This window comes from Chinchilla lanigera, unplaced genomic scaffold, assembly GCF_000276665.1.
Source record: "Chinchilla lanigera isolate Chin_1 unplaced genomic scaffold, ChiLan1.0 scaffold00005, whole genome shotgun sequence".
NCBI lineage: Eukaryota > Metazoa > Chordata > Mammalia > Rodentia > Chinchillidae > Chinchilla > Chinchilla lanigera.
Window position 1 is genome coordinate 13,717,726 of NW_004955406.1, and position 18,592 is coordinate 13,736,317.

The window sequence follows — 18,592 nt, forward strand, 5'->3', positions numbered from 1 at the left end:
CCGCGCCGCCTCTGGGTCCCCGGCGTCGCCGGCCCGGAACGTGCGGAGCGGAGGTGTGCTGTCCGTTACCCTGGGTTTGGCCAGCTGTCCGAGCGGTGCGGTCCGGCCGAGGCCCGGTGCGGCGTGGCAGGCGCTGGGGGGGATCGGCGGTCACTTGCCGTGCTCGGGCCGGGGTCGCGCCGCCCTCCCTCCGTTCCGGAGTTTGCTCCCCGGAGGAGCCGCGTGCCTAAGGCCAGAGTTGGAGGAGGGCAGGTTAGGGAAGCCCCCAGCGTGTTATCTGAGGTTTCTGCCTGTTGCAGCGGTATTTGCAGACTCCTGGACACAAAATGTAATATTTAAAAGCGCCAGCTGCCAAGTAAGTGGCCGAAAGACTTTTTGTCCAGAGCGTCCTCCAAAGGCCAAGATAAGATTTGATGTAACAGCTTTCAGGGGAACCAAGAACATTCTGTGTTGAGCGCGTCCTTCGTTCCGGAACTTGCGATCATTTGAGAGAAAGGACATTCCCCTGCAGGGACTTGTCTTGCGGTGCGGGCCGGCCCAGGCGCCGGGAGGACTTGTGCCTCCCCACTTTGAGACCCTTTTGTTTGCCAGCGGTCCCCTCCCCCTCCTGCATTGCATCCAGCACGAGGGCTTGCAGTCGATAGTCAGATTGGTGACCCATGACAGTCTTACATAACCAGAAGTAAATAGGTGTCACCCTTTTTGTATAGCTCCTGAATAAGCAAACTGTAAGTTGCTTAGTTTTAATCAGAAGCGTACCAGACATATTGAATTACATGATTCTGGAGCTCCAGGCCCCAGGCTGGAAAATACCCTTTTTATATCCAGGATCCACGCATACATTCATAGAGACTGAGAGAGAAGCCTATGAAATTAATCAGTGATTGGACAGGGCTGTATAAAAAAATCTGGGAGAGATTCTTACATGTGAGGCCTACTCAGCCTTTTTAAATCCGTTTCCCTGCTACTGATTAAGGGAAAATTAAGCTTTGCAAAAGGAGTAGGCTAGAAGAAGGGTGATGAATGGAACTCTCAGACCTTGCAAGGAGAAGACTTTTGAAATACAGATTATGGCTAGTCTCATATTCAGAATTTAGATGTTGGGCCGGGGATATAGCTTAGTGGCACAGCGCCTTCCTAGCAAGCACAAGGTCCCGAGTTCGAGTCCTACTACCAAAAAAGAAAAAAAATAGGATCTAGATATTTATGTTTCTCCAAAACGCCGTAGGATTTTCGCAGTGTGTTCCTACCCACTTCTGTCTACAGCCCTCACCTACAGGCAACAGAATCTTACCAGGGCTCTTTTGTGTGAATTAGAGATCAGTATATAACCATCAAGCATATTTACTGTAGCAATAATTATAAGCGCTGTCACTGTGTAACAATTATAAGCGCTACTTTTTGGTTCTTTGTGTTTGTTTATTGACCTCTGGATCTGTCTAACCTTGATTAAAAGTGGCACCTTCTCAGGGAGCCCCCAGTAAGAGGATGAGAAAAATATCTGTTTCTATGTACAAGTTTACCTAGGTATTCCCTGCCCTGTCTGGAAACGACTTTCAACCCTTTGTGTCACTGTAACGTGAATTTTTGGCTAGTCTTTCCAAACTCCATTCTTTATACAGTTTCAGGGTAGACTGTCAATTGCTGGTCAAGGTTATCTTCTGGAGGAAAAAAATTAAAATGCTATCATTTAAAACATTAATCTGCCCCACTTCTGATGATTGAGTTCTTCAACTAAAAGGATTTGGGTTCTGCATTTGGTGAGTTTATTGAGGCTTGTCACTGTTTATATGTGTGGTAACAGCTTCTTCACAGTAAATTTTCAGTAAGCAGAACTCCTTGCCCAGAGGTTTTCTGGGCTCAGTAAAAGGAAACGATTCTCTTTAAAAGGAGGAAACCTTTTACTTTTGAAAATGAGGAAGGAAATGGAATAATGTAATTGAACTACACTGAAGAGCAGTGGTCTGTTGATAGTGGGGAAGGTAAGCCAAGGTAAGAAAACATTCTTGGAATTTATTCTGTTTCTAGCTCTAGCCCTGTGGTAAACTGGAGTTTGGCTTCTGAGGGAGGACAGGATGTGAAATGGCTTAAAACCAGTTCCCCAGCATGATTCAGCAAAACAGCCTGTACTGATTCACAAAGGAAAGTCTTTCTAATTCATGCCCCTTTGTCAATAGAGAAATGGCCAGTTCCACCCATGCCCTCCCATCCTGGGGACTTTAAGTCTCTTGTGACCCTTAAATAGGTCATTTCTGAAAAATCTAAGCTCAAAATTTTACTCATAGCGAGATTACGTATTTCCAAATATGTATGTCCCTCTTACTGCCCTTTATTAAATACAGACATACCGCATACCTTTATTTGTTTCTTTAGGGCCGGGGATATAGCTCAGCAGCACAAGGGCCTGCCTGGCAAGCTCAAGGTCCTGAGCTCAATTCCCAGTAGGAAAACAGCACACCCCCCCCCAAAAAAAAAACAATAATAATATTTGTTTCTTCACCACAGGACCTTTCATCTTTTTTGTAAGGTCTTTTCCTTTACTAAAGCTTGGGAGTTGAATGGTAGATGTATATGAGAAGATCTGGGTGGGAAGGTGGTGCCCTTGTGAGCTTTGTTCTTTCTGCTAAGTGAAACTTGCCAAATTTTAGATCAGCTTAGCATCTAGATCACAATTGGGGATCTGGTCTAAAATCTTGACACTTGATGGCTTAAGCCAATGGGAGGACAGAGAACTGAATGTCAAACTTTCTTCTACAATAGTTCCTGTTAACAACGAAAAGAAAGTGGTACTCCAAAGTTTCTTGCAATGTTTCTTGGTGACTGAGCTTGAAGTGCGCCTAAAATCTATACATGTTTAACCGTAGACAATGATAATGTAGGTATTTGTGTTTACCTGAGAATTACAGAAGCTGTAGAAATCTGTATGGTATGCCTTCAGCTTTTCCTACCTGCTTGGTCTAAAACAGAAGAAAAAAACTGCAAGTGAAGAGATAGATAAAACTGGAAAAGTATTGTTGTGTTGTCCCATTTGTCCCAGGTTTGTGACCAAATACAAAGATTTTATATCCCCTCATTTCAAAGAAGCCAAGTGCCAGCCTTAATGCTACTCATTTAGGCTAGAAACGTGTTTGCTTTAGGTTACATAACCTGTTTATTCTTAAAATGAGGCATCTGCTTGGATTCAGGGCATTTTGGGAGCTGAACATTAAGAGCTGTGCTAGAAAAAAATGGGTTCTAAAAGAGGAAGAAATAAAAAATTATTTCAGGCTACTTGGCTTGAGTAGCAGATTTTATTAGCAGAAAAGGAGTCAGTGTGGTTCCGTAGCTATTAAAGAAGGCAGCACCCTAAAATGAGTCTTTTTAAATACTTATTTTGAATTTTGCGTCTTTGCTTAACTGAGCTGTCAAAATAGGTGTTTCTGGAGAGAAGATTAAAAGAATTGAGGGGCTGGGGATTTAGCTGAGCGGCAAAGCGCCTGCCTGGCAAGCACAAGGTTGTGAGTTCAGTTCCTGGTACCAGAGAAAAACCAAAAAAAAGTAAAAGAATTGGACTTCTCTACTGAAGAGTTTAAAAGTTTACAAGCATTTATCTAAAAACAAAAGCCTGTTTTAGATGCAGATGTGGCTTTTGGTTCTGTATAATGTAACTGTGCATTCAGTTGTGACCTTCTTTTCCTTGTTGCAGATGGGGCATCCTCTTCTCCCACCCGCGGGACTTCACCCCCGTGTGCACCACAGAGCTTGGCAGAGCAGCGAAGCTGGCACCGGAGTTTGCCAAGAGGAATGTCAAGTTGATTGCCCTTTCCATAGACAGTGTGGAAGACCATTTTGCCTGGAGCAAGGTAGACTTCTGTGATATGTGAAATACGTTTTTGTTTCTTCTTTCCTCTTTCCTCCCTTACAACTCCTAATATCCTTGAAATCTTCAGAGTAAGCAGTGTCATCTTCTATGCTAATGAGCGGACCAGCAGCTGGCATGCCTTGGGTAGCCTCAGAGGCTTTCAGTCTGGTCTTCCAACAGAATGAAGCAAGAGTGAAAGGTTGGAACTTTCAGCAGCAAACCCAGGCTCTGGGGAGAAAAAGAGGAGCCTAAGATTGAGCCGATCCCCAAAGGACCGATGAGTTAACCATTCATCCCTTTGTAATGAAGCTTGCGTCAGAACCCAGAAACTTCAGGTGCTTCTGTATGGCTAAACACATGGACACCACCGGAGGGTGGTATGCCTGGAAAGGGGTGGAAGCTCCAAACCTCACCCTGGGCATCTTTTCATCTATTAAACAGAAGTCTTTCCTTGAGTTCTGTGAGCTACCCTAGCAAATAAGCAACACCAAGGAGTGGGTCATAGGAACTCCAGTTTACAGCCCATCCGTCAGATGCACAAATAAAGCAACCGGAGCTTGCAGTTGGCATTGGAAGTAGGGAGACAGTCTTGTGGGGCTGAGTCCTCCTCAGCCTGTGGTATCTATCTGACACTCTGTCTAGCTAGAGAGGGTCCACACTGAGTTGAATTAAGAGGGCTGGTGTCCAGTGAAGAATTGGTTGGTTGATTGATTGGTAGTTGGGGGGAAAAACCCAGCCACTTCTTGGTGACCAAAGGCCTTGGAAGTTATGTGTTGTTGGGTTGGGGTTCTTTTTTTCCTCTATGTCATCAGAAGTATTGAATGGTATGTGCTTTGAGTCTGATCTATATAGGAATTATAGAATAGCCTGATTATGTTAGATAAAGGATAGGGAACCTCAGGTTCACAATTCACTAGTTACTTGAAAATCTGGCTGGGACCTCATAGTAACCTCTGAATTGCTAAGTCTAGTGATCAGATGTCAACCCCTATTTTTCTTAACCTGCCTGCAGCGTTCAGCCCCAGTCATCACTCTGTACCCTGAAATGTGTCCCACCTCCGGCTTCCTGGGTGCCACATCCTCGCTGTTGATGTTCACGCTTAGACTGGTTTTTGGTCATCATCTCTCAGTTCCTAATTTATGCTGAAATTGCCATGAACTAGTTCTTGGACCACTTTTCCATCTCTGTTCTTTCTCTTGGTAAGCTCATCCCCTCATATATCTTTAAATAATACTGTGTGCTCTGATTCTCAGATTTCCATCTCTGGGCCAGATAGTACTGGTCTCCAGCAGGGAAAAACCACTGTGTGCACAGCACCTGCCCTGCATGGCCAATCTTCTCAAACTTAGTCGGTCTCAGTCTGGGCCCAACTCTTCATCTTACTCATGTCTGCTCATGGCAACTGGGTTTCTTTTGTAGTTGCTCAGAGCAGAAGTCCAGAAGCCATTCATTCTTAACTCCTTTTTCTCACATCACGTCTGATTCATCCACAAACTGCTAAACTCTGCCTGCAGAGTATATCCAGGCTTGTTTTGAAAACCTGCTCCCCAGGTATATCTTTGCGCTTGATCTTAACCTCTAGTTATTGAGGAAACTTCAGGGTGCCTCTACCGTGAAACCATGTCAGTTACTATTTTCTTGTGATAACTTGGTAGGCAGCCCAGTGACTAATAAAGGAAAGTTTGAATGACAAACTTGGGCTGGGGATACAGCTCCGCAACACAAATGCCTGCCTGGCAAGCACAAGCTCCTGAGTTCAATTCCCCGGTACCAAACAAAAAAGATGAATCAAATGACAAAATTGATGAATATGTTAAAAACTCCTAGCCATTCAGAGTTCATTAATGACACGTTTATCTCGTCTTTGTTGAGAAATGTAAAAAGGTGTCGTGTCTCCTATGCCATTAACCCCCCTTCTTTTACTTTCAAGGTTCCACATGAATAATAAATAGACCTTTCCTCAAATCCAGTTTTAAATCTTTCTCGTTACTTCCTCAAACTACCACACTTACGTTGCTCACTCCTGCTCACTCCTGTCTAATAGTTTATGCATGATCCTACCTAATGTTTCATTGGTGGTGTTCTCCACAGAGTGCCTTCCATTTCCCAGGGGGAGATCCCAACTCCGCAGTCCTATATATGGAGATGTTAGTGTATCGCTGCACTTGTAGCATCACTTAGTTGTAGTCTCGTATCTGCTATACTACTTCATGTAGGAATTACTTAGCCAAATTAGAAGTTCCTTTGCTGTCAGAGCCATGTCTGCCTACATACCTGTATTCCACATATGCTTAATATAACAGTTATGTCAGTGCTTGATCAAATAATGAAACTAGACTTGGTGGGCATGGTGGCACATGCCTATAATCCCGGCACTTGGGAGGCTGAGGCAGGAGGATTGCAAAAGAATAGTTGAATGACAGAATCAAGTTTTATTAGGGGAGGAGGGAAGTATATCATTTCCTTTTAGTTCAGACTTGAAATGCTTTTCACCCATTTACTTTTGATTTGTCCTTTAATGAATACATTCAAGTCTCCATTCTTGTGTTTGCTTTAAGTTTTCTCTCTCTCTGTCTCTGTGTGTGTGTGTGTCTCTCTCTCTCACACACACACACACACACACACCTCTCGTTTCTCAGTATCAGTCTTTAGTCTAGCATCTAACTCAGGGTGCTTTTCAAGCATGGGCCAAATCTACAGAATTTTCTTTATGTGACGCATTATTTCTAGATGTCTGGACATAGTAAATGTATTGTTTCTGATGTTTTTAATAGGATTTGAGTATCCAGAGTTATCTGGTATTGGAATCATAGTAACTTTGTATTAATCAACTTTTAAAGAGCTTACTATGCTTTCTCAAAGCAGTAAATGCATGTTGAATTTAAGAAAATTGAGTGCAAAGGGTTTTGGTCTGTGAGTACTGTACTCTGCTGTTACTTCTACCACTAAATAATTGGGAGAAGTGTTTTGATTTTGGTTGGTTGGTTGGTTTTGGGTTTTTTGAGACAGGGTCTCGCTATGTATTTCAGCCTGTAGCCCAGGCTGGCCTTGAATTCATGGCAATCCTCCTGCCTCAGCCTCCCAAGTGTTGGGTTTACAGGCATGTGCCACACACCCGGCTTCATTCATTTGCTCAGAGAAATTTCTGTGATGATGAGTTTCCTCCCTGTCTTTGGAGTGATGGCTGTTATCTGATGAAATCGAGAGAATGTCAGGTTTAGAATTCTTTCTCCTTTTTCTTGCCTTTCAGGATATCAATGCTTACAATGGTGATGAGCCCACAGAAAAGTTACCTTTTCCCATTATTGATGATAAGAATCGGGACCTTGCCATCCTCTTGGGCATGCTGGACCCAGCAGAAAAGGATGAGAAGGGCATGCCCGTGACAGCGCGTGTGGTGAGTCTCAGTCCGCTTCACGGTTAGCAGGGCCGATCAGGCTTTACGTAATTACTCGGCCTGACTAGAGAAAATCGGGGAATATCTACGTTATTAAATAACTGTACTGCTGACAGTACAGTTAACTGTACTGATTATCCGTAATGCTAATGCAAAGGGACAGGAATAGTCAGCTAAGTTTTTAAACTAGTTAATTCATTGCTGTCTGAAACCTACAGAACAATGTTGTTTATCCTAAGATGCTGTATAGAATTAATAAACCTTTTCTATAGCTCCTCTGAGAGATCTGTCTTTAAAGCGGTGAGCCATATCCTGCTTCAGATGTCAACTCACTTTTTTCATTCTTATTTCTTTTGTCTTCTGTCCAGTAAAGAATAAACTCAGTCCCCCATCTGCATAAATGTACAGCTATTTGAGGCCCAGCATCTTAACTCCAGTTACTATTATTTTTATGATAATCATCCCTAGTTGACATAGTACCTTTGTGGAGCCTTTCCTAGGTTAAACTTACATATCCTTTTTTCTTACTGGGGCAGCCAGGGCCAAATATAATTTCTAAGTTTTGAAAGTAACAAGAAAGAAAATTATACTCCAGCCACCCCAGTGAGCAGTTTGATACATCCTTGTCAATGATTTGTTTCTGGTTTTATTTTTATACCCCTGCATGTTTTTAATGACTGCAGAACTTTCTGAGTAGCTTTAGTTTCAAAAGCACTGGAAGGAACTCTCCTATTTATGCCTCTCTATGCTTTGCAGGTATTTGTTTTTGGTCCTGACAAGAAACTGAAGCTATCCATCCTCTATCCAGCTACCACTGGCAGAAACTTTGATGAGATTCTCAGAGTGGTTATCTCTCTCCAGCTGACAGCGGAAAAGAGGGTCGCCACCCCTGTTGACTGGAAGGTAAAGATAAAAGGGCAGATACTCAGCTTGTCTAGAAGGCCTAAAGGACCCCTGTCTAAGTGGTTCCCTCTTGGAACTAAGTTTGTGGCGTCCAAGTGGGGAGGATTTTTCATCATGGCTAAGTTTAAGGTTTCCTAAGAGATCTGTCTAAGTTGAACAGTCCTAATCCTAAAGTCCAAAATGCTCTCAAGTCTTGACATTTCTTGAGGGTGTGATGGCTTTTGAGAATTCAAGTTTTTGGGTTGGGGTTACTAAATTAATAAAGTCTATACAAATATTCTTAATCTGAAATACTTCCATCCCTAAGCATTTCAAGTTAAAGCATATTCAACCTATACAAGATTTTTGAAAACATTTTTATCTAACCATTCCCTGATGGCAAAATCTTTATAGCAAAACCTTGATTGCTTATTTTTTTAAGTCACAGATATAAAACTGTTGGTGTGTTAATGTTATGAAACATTATATTCCTCTTAAGCTTCAGTCTTTTAAACATGTAGAAGTCTGTAAAATTTGTTCATAAACTTGAGATCTCTTAAAATCTTTTGAAATATGTAGGACAAAGATAATATACCAAAGAGTATCCTAATGTTGCTACATTTTTAAAAATATGCTTACCTGTGGTGATGGGTGGATGGGTTTGTTGATTGACTGGTGGGTGGGTGGGTCAGTGGGTAGGTTTTTCTGACAAGAAAATCATCTAAATTCTGTATCCATTAATGGAACACAAACTTACTGAGCCCTGGCAGTGAGCACTAGGGAGCTAGCAGTGAAGTTCCTGCCCTTGCACCTACATTCCCGTGGGCAGACCGGAACAGTGTGTAAGTGTATAGTCTGTTGAACGGTGACAGAGATGCCACAGAAAATAAGCAGGTAATGGTTTATGTTTGACTGTCAAGGAGCACCTTTGGGAAGGGACTTTTGGAAAGGACGGGAGGAAAGTGAGTAACCGAATCGTGCACAGTAGAGAGGGACAAGCAGTGGCAGCAGGAAGAGCTTACCTGCAGAGAGGACTAGAAGGAAGCCAGAACCTGTGGAAGATGCGTGGAAGAACCAGAGATGAGAGGAGGCCAGGCTCAGTCCATGGACAGACTTCACATTACACTTAGAAGTGTGGTAGTAAGTCATGGGCTTAAAACAAGACTGTCTTTTGTTACGATGGGGAATGGCCATCCTCAGAAAAGTGGCAAAGATAAACCTATGAAAACAAAATTCCTCAGAGGGGAAAGAATTAAAGGATACTTAATTATTTTCATTAATACCTGTACTACTTTTCCAAAGCTAATTCTTGGAATACCTTTTAGCATGGCTGTAAGACTGAATTTCACCATTTTCAATGTCTTTCAATAGGATGGAGACAGTGTTATGGTCCTTCCAACTATCCCTGAAGAAGAAGCTAAAAAACTTTTCCCTAAAGGAGTCTTCACCAAAGAACTCCCATCTGGCAAGAAATACCTCCGCTACACTCCCCAGCCTTAGATCTGAGAAGCTGAGGCTGTAGCTCCTCCCTCAGTGAGCCAAAGGGTGCCCGCTGCCAGTCACGTGTGCCTGCAGCAGTTGCATAAGAATGTCCCGGTGTGATAACAGCCAAGGTCTTTAGGTTGCTGTACTACTGGCTTATTAAACGGAAGTAGCACTAAAATTTTCATGGGATTCTTTGCTATGTGCCTTCACCAGCACTCTGTCCTGTTCACACATCCCAGCACTCTGCTGCTGGCTGGCTCTTCTTGGAATTTATTCTGTATTTGTGACTCAGCTCTCGTTGGGTCCCTGCAGGGTTTATGATCAACAAGGTAGTATTTGTTGGTGGTTGAGGAAGTTTACCTTTCTCCATCGCAGAATGACTATCAGTTTTTGTAGCTGTCTTAATCAAATCCTCTTTTCTGTTCCCATTTTGGAGAATAACAGAACTGGAAATTCACCTTCCTCTGTAAATATCTAAGTATGTGGCCCAGCAACTCAGATACTCCTTAACAATCAGTCTTAGTCACAGCTGGAAAGGAGAACTTCTCAATCCTGTACCTTTCTAGTAGGTAACTAAAGTGGTGGTGGGGGGGGGGAGTATATTTTGCTATAAAAAAATTTTTTGTGATAAATTTCTGTGAAAGGGGGAAAGGCTTCCTTTCCTGCCAGGGAGCTGCACCTGAGGGCCTGAGTGTAGGTGCCCTGTGCCTTTCACCAAGTATTGCCATGTCAGCCTGCTCTGAAGATGCGTACATGGGAGGCCAGACCTCATGAAGAGAAGAGGAGGACTGAGACTGTGTTACAGTTCTATTCTTGCAATGGGTTGCTATTTTCTGGATTTTGCTTTTAGGGGATCAGTAAATAAAATCCTTTGTTGAAACTGGATCAAAGAATTCTTTTATTATATTTTAAAATACTAATTTAAACTTGTGTCCTAAGGGACAGTGGCTTCCTTCTTGCTAGCATTGGCATAAGCAGTTTCTCCAAAGATAGATAGATACAATGAGAATGGAGGAGAAGCTAAAGAACGTAATGATTTCCACACGTCTCGGCCCACTCCCCACTTTGCCCCTTCGTGTTATTTGCTTGGCTCGTAGAACCCTATGGGGTTGTGGTTTCTGCTACAAAAATCAAAACCAAGCTTAATGCCTTCATGAGGTAGCTGGACTTAAAAGATACAGATTTTGGGGATAATGATACATCTGTACTTGCTCTGAACTCGGTCCCCCAGACTGGTGTTATACCATGTTAATAAGTCTTAGGTTAACAAAGAGGTATCCCACTTCTGAGTCTGTAGGTTCTTCCAACGCAGAACCACAGACCAGGTGGTTTAAACAGTAATCATTTCTCACTGTCCACAAGCTGAGAAGTCTAAGATGAAAGCAGTGGCAGATCCCTTGTCTGGTGAGGGCCTGCTCCCAAGCTTGTAGATAGCTGTATTCTTATGTTCTTACATGACAGTATTTTTATTGAATAGGATAATGTAAAGCATGAACATTTGTTATGTGCATAACAAGTCATTAATCTTTCATTTCCTTGATTTCTGTAGGTGTAAAGTTTGGGCGATGCTAAGAACATTGATAAGGGAGGTAAAAGTCTCAGGTTACATAATGTTGGAAGTGCTGGTCTGAAAGGTTGAGAAGGACTGGCCACCTAGTGTCATGATTTCCCAACTCAGTATGTTTCATTCCTCAGGAACTTAGCATTTGTTCCCTGGTGTCTTCTGACTATTCCCTCACTGCTATCTCCTGTCAGTTCCCTGGCAGTTAGGTTGCTCTCTGCTCTCTTCCCTTTTGTCCTGTAGTCCTGGTTCTCAAGAAGAGTAATTTCAGTTTTCTTTCATTGACAATGCAAACCTTCAGTCTCCAGTGTTCATTACTTGTGTCTTATTCACTGATGGAACATTTCCCATTGAGTTAGCAAATTCAAAGTCAGCTTCTCACCTTTTTTCCCCTGCCTTGTAAACTTACTGCCTCACACCATGCACTGAAGCTCGCAAGTGATGGTGTTTTGTTTGGCTCTATTCTACACACATGATGCTGTCACTGTGAAAATGTTAAAGAACTCAAGGAAAATGGATCATGTATCCTCAAATTCAATTCTAATGCTATTATTAAATAGCATTGATACCGTAAGACTGCAAGTATCCCTTTCCAAATAAAGTATTCCATAGTGAGATTTTTTTTTAAGATAGAAGTAACCCTGAGTACATTCTTATATACATCATTGGGCAGAGAGTTCCCTTGAGAACTGTTGCCTTCACTTTTCATAGAATAAATGTCACTCATACAACCAAAGATTTTACTCATTGAATTGACATATAACTATCATGGCAGTCAGAAGTTCAGCAAGAATGTCCTTGTCTAAAAGACCAAGTCACAATGCCAATTCCTGCATGGAGTGAATTGTCACAGTGGTTTATCTACTCCAACATCCATTGACCCTGCTGCTCTGAAGCTATGCAAACAGGAAGTACAACTTTGGTTCTAGGTTAAAGGGCGTATTAGCTGGTTCACAGGTCATTGCCACCCTCTTGTCACTGACTGGTTCAGAAGTGAGCATGTGATTCACTTCAGGCCCGTGAGACAAATACACGATTTTTAGAAATATCTAGAATTCTTTTCTGGGGAATAATTTAAGGCTTTTCCTTTTTGCTTTTGTCTCCTACTGGATTTGAGCAAGAAAATGAAGCGTTAATTGCGTTAGTGGCCATCTGAATCTTGAAGTACGGGAACCAACCCCAGAATGGGGTTGAAAAGGTGAATAGCAGAGTGAAGAGAAGAAATCTGGTCTTTGGAAATTTGTACTGAGCCTGTCAGCTGCAAAGCTATCCTACCTCTCAAAGGATGTATGATAACTTCCTTAGTCCTTAAGCCTTTTGGAGTTGGATTTTCTGGTGTCTCCAGCGCAAAGCATCCTAACTGACATGCATAGAATAAAGTTTCTTCTAGTTTCAAATAAACAGTAATATGCCTCCTTAGAAAAACTGTACAGCAGACATGTTTTCTACTACATCTATGCTACTTACACTTGTGCACCTCAAGCTTTTGCATGCGCTAAATCACCCAAGGAGTGCATTAAAAGGTGTCCAGGGATGCCCAAGAGCTTGATATCACATGTAGCACCAAGTCTGTTTCTAACAACCCAGGTGCCAGCAATACAGAGCACAGTGAGCACTGCCTTTGCTCACAAATATCCACGTCCCTCTTAGGCCTGATGAAGAACACCCGGCTTGTATTCAAGGTAGCAAGGTGAGATGCCAGCTCATCTCGAGATGAGTCTTAAGGTAGTCAGGACACCTCTGGTCTAGGCAGTGGGTCCATCCCTGACCCAAGAGGCAAAGCCTCTCAAAGGGCAAGGAGGAAGAGGGCAGCTGGAAGGAGCGCACCCTATACTGCTGTCCCAAGCAGCTCCATGAGTACTGTCCGGCTATTTCCAGACATCCTGTTCGAGAATGTAACATCGGAGGAATAATGTAATATGCAGCCACACCCGGTATCTCCTGACGCACGCACACTGAAAAGACACTTAAAGATACTGCCCAGAGAAGGTTCTTTTTTTTTGTTAGTTTATTGGTCCACGTCTGCAGTACCTAATATTTACATTCCTGTGTGGAGCTGGTTCATGTACATAACACATCTTAATTCCTTTTTACATCCCCCTCCCTTCCCTCCCACCCAGCCCTTGATCCCCGTCCCCTTTTGGACGTGTTTGTAGCACATAATATTTGCATTCCTTGTGTGGAGCTGGTACACCCACAAATAACACATCCCAATTCCATTTTTCCAACCTTTATCCCTTGCCTCTTTACCCCTCCCTCCATCTCTAAATCCCCTTCCCCTTTGAGAAAAAATCTCTCTCCCTACTTCCTGTTATCTTTTATTTTGCTATTATATTTACTCTGGGTTGTCATATAAGACACCATGTGATATTTAAGCTTGTGTGTCTGATTTATTTCATTTAACATCCAGGTGCATCTGTTTTCCTACAAATGACTCAACTTTATTTTTATTTATGGCAGAATAGTACTCCATGGTGTGTAAATTCCACACTTTCATTATCCATTAACCTGCTGATGGACATATGGGCCACTTCCAAGATGTAGCTATTAGGAAGTGCACAGCTATGAACATGGGTGTGCATGTGTCTCTGTAATATTATGGCATTAACCCTTTCAGGAAGCTATCTAGAGCCAGGGGGGGGGGGAATAGATGGATCAAATGGAATTTCTAGTTTTTGTTTTGTTTTGTTTTTGAGATAAGGCCTCCTCATGTAGTTCAGGCTGGCTTTGAACTCACTATGTAGCCCAGGCTGCCCTCGAAATCAGGTGATTCTCCTCCCTCAGCCTCCTGAGTCCTGGGATTACAAGTACGTACCACCATGCCCAGCTGGGTCTAGTTTTAGTTTTTTGAGGAATCTCCATACTGATGTACATGTGGTTGTACTAGCTTACACTCTCACCAACAGTGTAGAAGAGTTCCTTTTTACCTTGCAGCCTCACCAGCATTATTTGAGTTCTTAATGGTGGCCATTCTTTCTGGAGTAAGACAGAATCTCAGAGTTGTTTTCATTTGCATCTCTCTAATGTCCAGTGATGTTGAGCATTTCTTCATGTATTTATTGGCTATTTCTACTTCCTCCATGAAGTGTGTACTATTTTGCTTGCCCATTTTTCGGTGGGTCTTTCATTTGGGGGGGTCTAATTTGTTTGAATTCTTTATATATTCTAGGTATGAGTCTTCTGTCTGACAAACACCTGGCAAAATTCGTTTTCCATCTGTAGGTTGTCTCTTCACTCTGTTAGTTGTTTCTCCTGTGGTAGAAAAGCTTTTTAATTTAATATGATCCTGTTTGTTGATTCTCGGAGCTATTTCCAGGGCTACTGGGGTTCTGTTAAAAAAGTCCTTGTCTATGCTATGGCTTCAAGAGTTTACCTGTCTTGTCTTCCTGCAGGTTAAGTGTTTCTGGTTTGAAATTTAGTTTGATCCATTTTGATTTTAATTTAGTACATAGCGAATTTTGGGGGATCGTCTATATAGAGATCATGTGGTCTGCTAGTAATGATAATGTGACTTCTTCCTTTCCCATGCATATCTTTTTTTTCTTGCCTAAGTGCTCTTGCTAATGTTGTGAGTTACTGATTTTAGAGGGAAAGAGTTCAGTTGTTTTTTTCCTCATTTAATATGTTGGCAGTAGGTTTGTTATACATAGTTTTTATCAGATTGAAATAAGGCCCTTCTGTACCTATTTTCTTCAGTGTTTTTATCATGAAAAGATGTGGGATTTTGTCTGAGGCTTTTTCTGCATCTATTGAGATGATCATGTGATTTCCATCCTTGCTTCTATTTATATGATTTATTACATGTATGGATTTGCATATGTTGAACCATTTTTGCATGATCTTTTGGATAATTCATTGCATTCTGTTTACCGATATCTTGGTGAGGATTTTTGCATCTGTAGTCATTAAAGACTGACTTATAGTTCTCTTTTTTGATTGGATCCTTGCCTGGTTTTGGAATCAGGGTAATGGTACCTTCCAGGAATGACTTTGGGAGTACTCGTTCCCTTTTGATTTCATTAAAAAAAGCTTGAATATTGGTGTTAGAGTTTCACTCCAGTTTTTGTAGATTTCAGCAGTGAACACATCAAAACCAGGACTTTTCTTAGTTGGTGGATTATTTATTACTGCTTCAATTTCATTGCCTATTATTGGATTATTTAAGGTTTTTAAAATCTCTTCGTTCATTGTTGGTAATTTATATGTATCTAGGATCTATTTCTTCTTAATTCTCCAATTTATTGGCATAAGGTTTGCAAAGCAATTGTTAATAATGTTTTTATTTCCACGGTGTCCATTGTGATTTCACCTTTTGCGTTTCTAACTTCAGTAACTTGGGGTTTTCTCTGTCTCTTTTTTTTCTTTTGGTTAGATTGGCTAAGTATTTGTCTATGTTGTTTATTCTTTAAAAAACTAACTCTCAGACTAATTTTTGGGTTATTTTATGTTGGGGATCGGGCTATGTGATAGATTCTGGGGGTTCCACTACATGATTTAAGTCCCCCACCATAGCCCAGAGGTCAATGTGACCTTGCTTCAGGAACAGGGAGGTGTAGGGAAGGCCCTGTGCCCCTCGCTATGCGCCGAATGCTAATAACCCCACTCCTGAGGCCAGATAGCAACTGCTGAGGACAGCTGTCAAAATACAGGCATTTGGGATTAGAGGAAATCTGGATCCTCATTAATTTAATCCTTATCCCCCCATCTTCTGTAGTTACTGTTTCATGAAATGTGTGCTACCCTGAGCTTCCTGCTAGCCAAAAACTCGAGCCAACCATGGACATAGCCCAACCGGTCCCCTAGAGGGGTCTCCTCCTGTGTCCTGAAATTTGTCTGTCTTTCTTTATTCCCTATTGTCCCCACTACAGGTTTCCGATCAGCACTAGGGAGTTTTGTTTTGTCTTTTGGTCTCAATTTCATCAATTTCTGCTGTGATCTTTATAATTTTCCTCTTTGTACTTGCTTTGGGTTTGGGCCATTCTTGTTTTTCTAGAACCTTGAAGTGCATCCTTAGGGTTTTTTATTTGGGCTCATCTGTTTTTGCAATGTGTGCGTTCACAGCTATGAACTTCCCTCTTAGAGCTGCTTTCATTGTGTCCCATAAGTCCTTGCATGTCATACTGGCATTGTCATTTAGTTCTAGAAAGTGTCTTAGACCTTCCTTGATTCTTCTGTAACCCATGAAGAGTGTATTCTTTACTTTCCATGCATTTGCGTGACTGAGAAGGTTTCTACATGCTTTGAGAGTTTGTCTACTTCTCTTGTATCTCCTTCTGTTCTAACCCACTACACTGGATTTTCCATAAAGTATCATGTATTTTTTTCAAAGTCTTGTAGGGATGAAAAAAGAACAATATATGCTTAAAAAAAGATTAATATCAGCCATAGCACTCAATTTTATTTGACCTCTAAAATAAATTGAAAAGTGACATCAAAGAATACTATGCAGTGCAAGAATGTTCATTTCTCGTAAGCTTTGCTTTTAGTAACCAAGACTGTAGAACATAGTTCCACTTTTCAGTATTGACTAAACTTTGGAGGGAAGAATAACTATACTCTAAAAAACATCAGGGAGGTGTTAAGTATAGCAATTCCTCAAAAATTATAGATCTTATGCTACAGTAGTACATTAATAAAGCAACACATTTAGTAATTTATTAATTTAGTAATTTACCTGCCCCTTTTGTAGCTTATAAATTTTAGAGCATCTCTTCTGAAGAATTTTGAATGTCTCAACTACACTGCACATATTTAAAATGAGAGTTTATACACCATTCTGTCAATTGTCTATAAAATAAATGCAGCAGTAAACTAGTTTCCACAGTTTCTAAATAACTCTTTGCCAGGTAATCCTTCAGCATTCAAGCCAGGGTGTTAGTTCAGTCTTTAATCTGACTCCACACATCATATTTGTATCATTAATGTGGTTTTCTGAAGTGATGTCCAGTTCTGAACTATAAAAGGAAGTCAAAAGAAAAACATTAAAATATGAGCATTTTAGGAAAAACTTCTTAGCTGTTAAAAAAAACAAAATGTACTGAACAGTTCCTATTTTATAATCAGAAACATTCCTCCTTAAAAGATCTTATATATTAAAGGCTTTAAGTGATACATCATAAGTAATTACATATGTATCTCTGTACTATAAAGAGATACTACATCAATTCAATTAGTCTATCAAAGATGTGTTTAAGGTAGCTGGGCATGGTGGCCCCTGTCTCTAATCTAAGGCAGGAGGATCACTGTGAGTTCAAGACCAGCCTGGGATACCTAGTGAGACCCTGTCTCCCAAAAAAAAAAAGGGTGCTTAAGGAAAAGAGAAGTGCTATGAAAGTTAAAGTCAACTTTGAAAGTCAAAGTCAACTTTGTGGTTGTTGTACAGTAACTGTACAACAGTTTTTTCATGAATTAGACACATGAGAATTTTTTTTAATTATGGGATCTCATAACAAAGGGTACACTTAAGACATTTCTAGGAAAATGGATGCACCTTGAGTCCATACTCTTAAGTGAAACAAATCAGGCATACACATGTAAATACTGCATTGTTCCTCTGGTGGGAGAAACAGAAAGTGTAAATAAGGACTGAAATGTGTAATAGGTATTGTGAAATAGGAAGAAAATATTCAAATGAGGAGGGGAACAAGGGAGAGGTGAGGGGGAAAGGAAAGAAGGAAAAAGTAAAACAAAATGAGAAGGGAAGGAAACATGGAAGCAAAGTTTTATAAATGGGGAGAGGAGGAGGGATTGAAGGGAAGGGAGGGGAGTGGAGAAAAAAGAAATAAGTTATATCATATACAGGTACAAATTCTCTATGATGAATGTGATCATTATGGATATCTAAAATGTACCAATAAAATTTGATTGAAATGAATAAATAAATAAAATCTGATTAAAAATAAAAAATAATAGAATCTCTGGAATTAGAATGTAACTCCATGTTAGGGCTCTTGCCTAGCATGAATGAGGCTCTGTATTTTATCCCCAGTACAGCAAATGATAACAGTGATGATGATGATGGTGACACCAACAAAGCCTGAAAAAGTCAGCAAAAATGAGAAGCTTGGGGCTGGGGATTTAGCTCAGCGGCAAAAGCGCCTGCCTGGAATGCGCAAGGTCGTGAGTTCGGTTCCCGGTACCGGAGAAAAACCAAAAAAAAAAATGAGAAGCTCAATTACTTGACTCTCAATTAAGTTTCTTACTTGTGAAATATGCTCCCCATGCTGTTGTTATTTTGTTATTTTTGTATTATTCTCTTTAAAATTAAAAAGAGAGGAAAGAGAGGATGGCCCTGGGAAAACTACCCCAAAAGGACTAAGTTGCTTTGTTTAAAGGAACTATTGAGACAGCGAGTTCTCCTGGAGCGGCAGAGCTCCTGGGTCCAAGTTTGCACTGGACGCATACCACCATGATTCCCAGCTGAAA

General features: G+C 41.2%; 2 protein-coding genes across 3 annotated transcripts in view; one reads left to right on the forward strand and one right to left on the reverse strand.

Moving 5' to 3' along the window:
- Positions 1–10,491, forward strand: part of Prdx6 (peroxiredoxin 6) — a 10,950-nt gene extending 459 nt beyond the window's left edge. The window contains exons 2-5 of the mRNA XM_005374867.2: positions 3,686–3,842; positions 7,093–7,239; positions 7,996–8,142; positions 9,493–10,491. Of these exons, the coding sequence (XP_005374924.1) occupies positions 3,686–3,842; positions 7,093–7,239; positions 7,996–8,142; positions 9,493–9,621 (580 nt within the window). The 3' untranslated portion in view covers positions 9,622–10,491. The remainder of the gene's footprint in view (positions 1–3,685; positions 3,843–7,092; positions 7,240–7,995; positions 8,143–9,492) is intronic.
- A 5,881-nt stretch (positions 10,492–16,372) lies between these two features.
- Positions 16,373–18,592, reverse strand: part of Slc9c2 (solute carrier family 9, member C2 (putative)) — a 104,869-nt gene continuing 102,649 nt past the window's right edge. For both annotated transcript variants that reach the window (XM_013520788.1, XM_013520790.1), the window contains exon 28: positions 16,373–17,121. In XM_013520788.1, the coding sequence (XP_013376242.1) occupies positions 17,086–17,121 (36 nt within the window). In that variant the 3' untranslated portion in view covers positions 16,373–17,085. The remainder of the gene's footprint in view (positions 17,122–18,592) is intronic.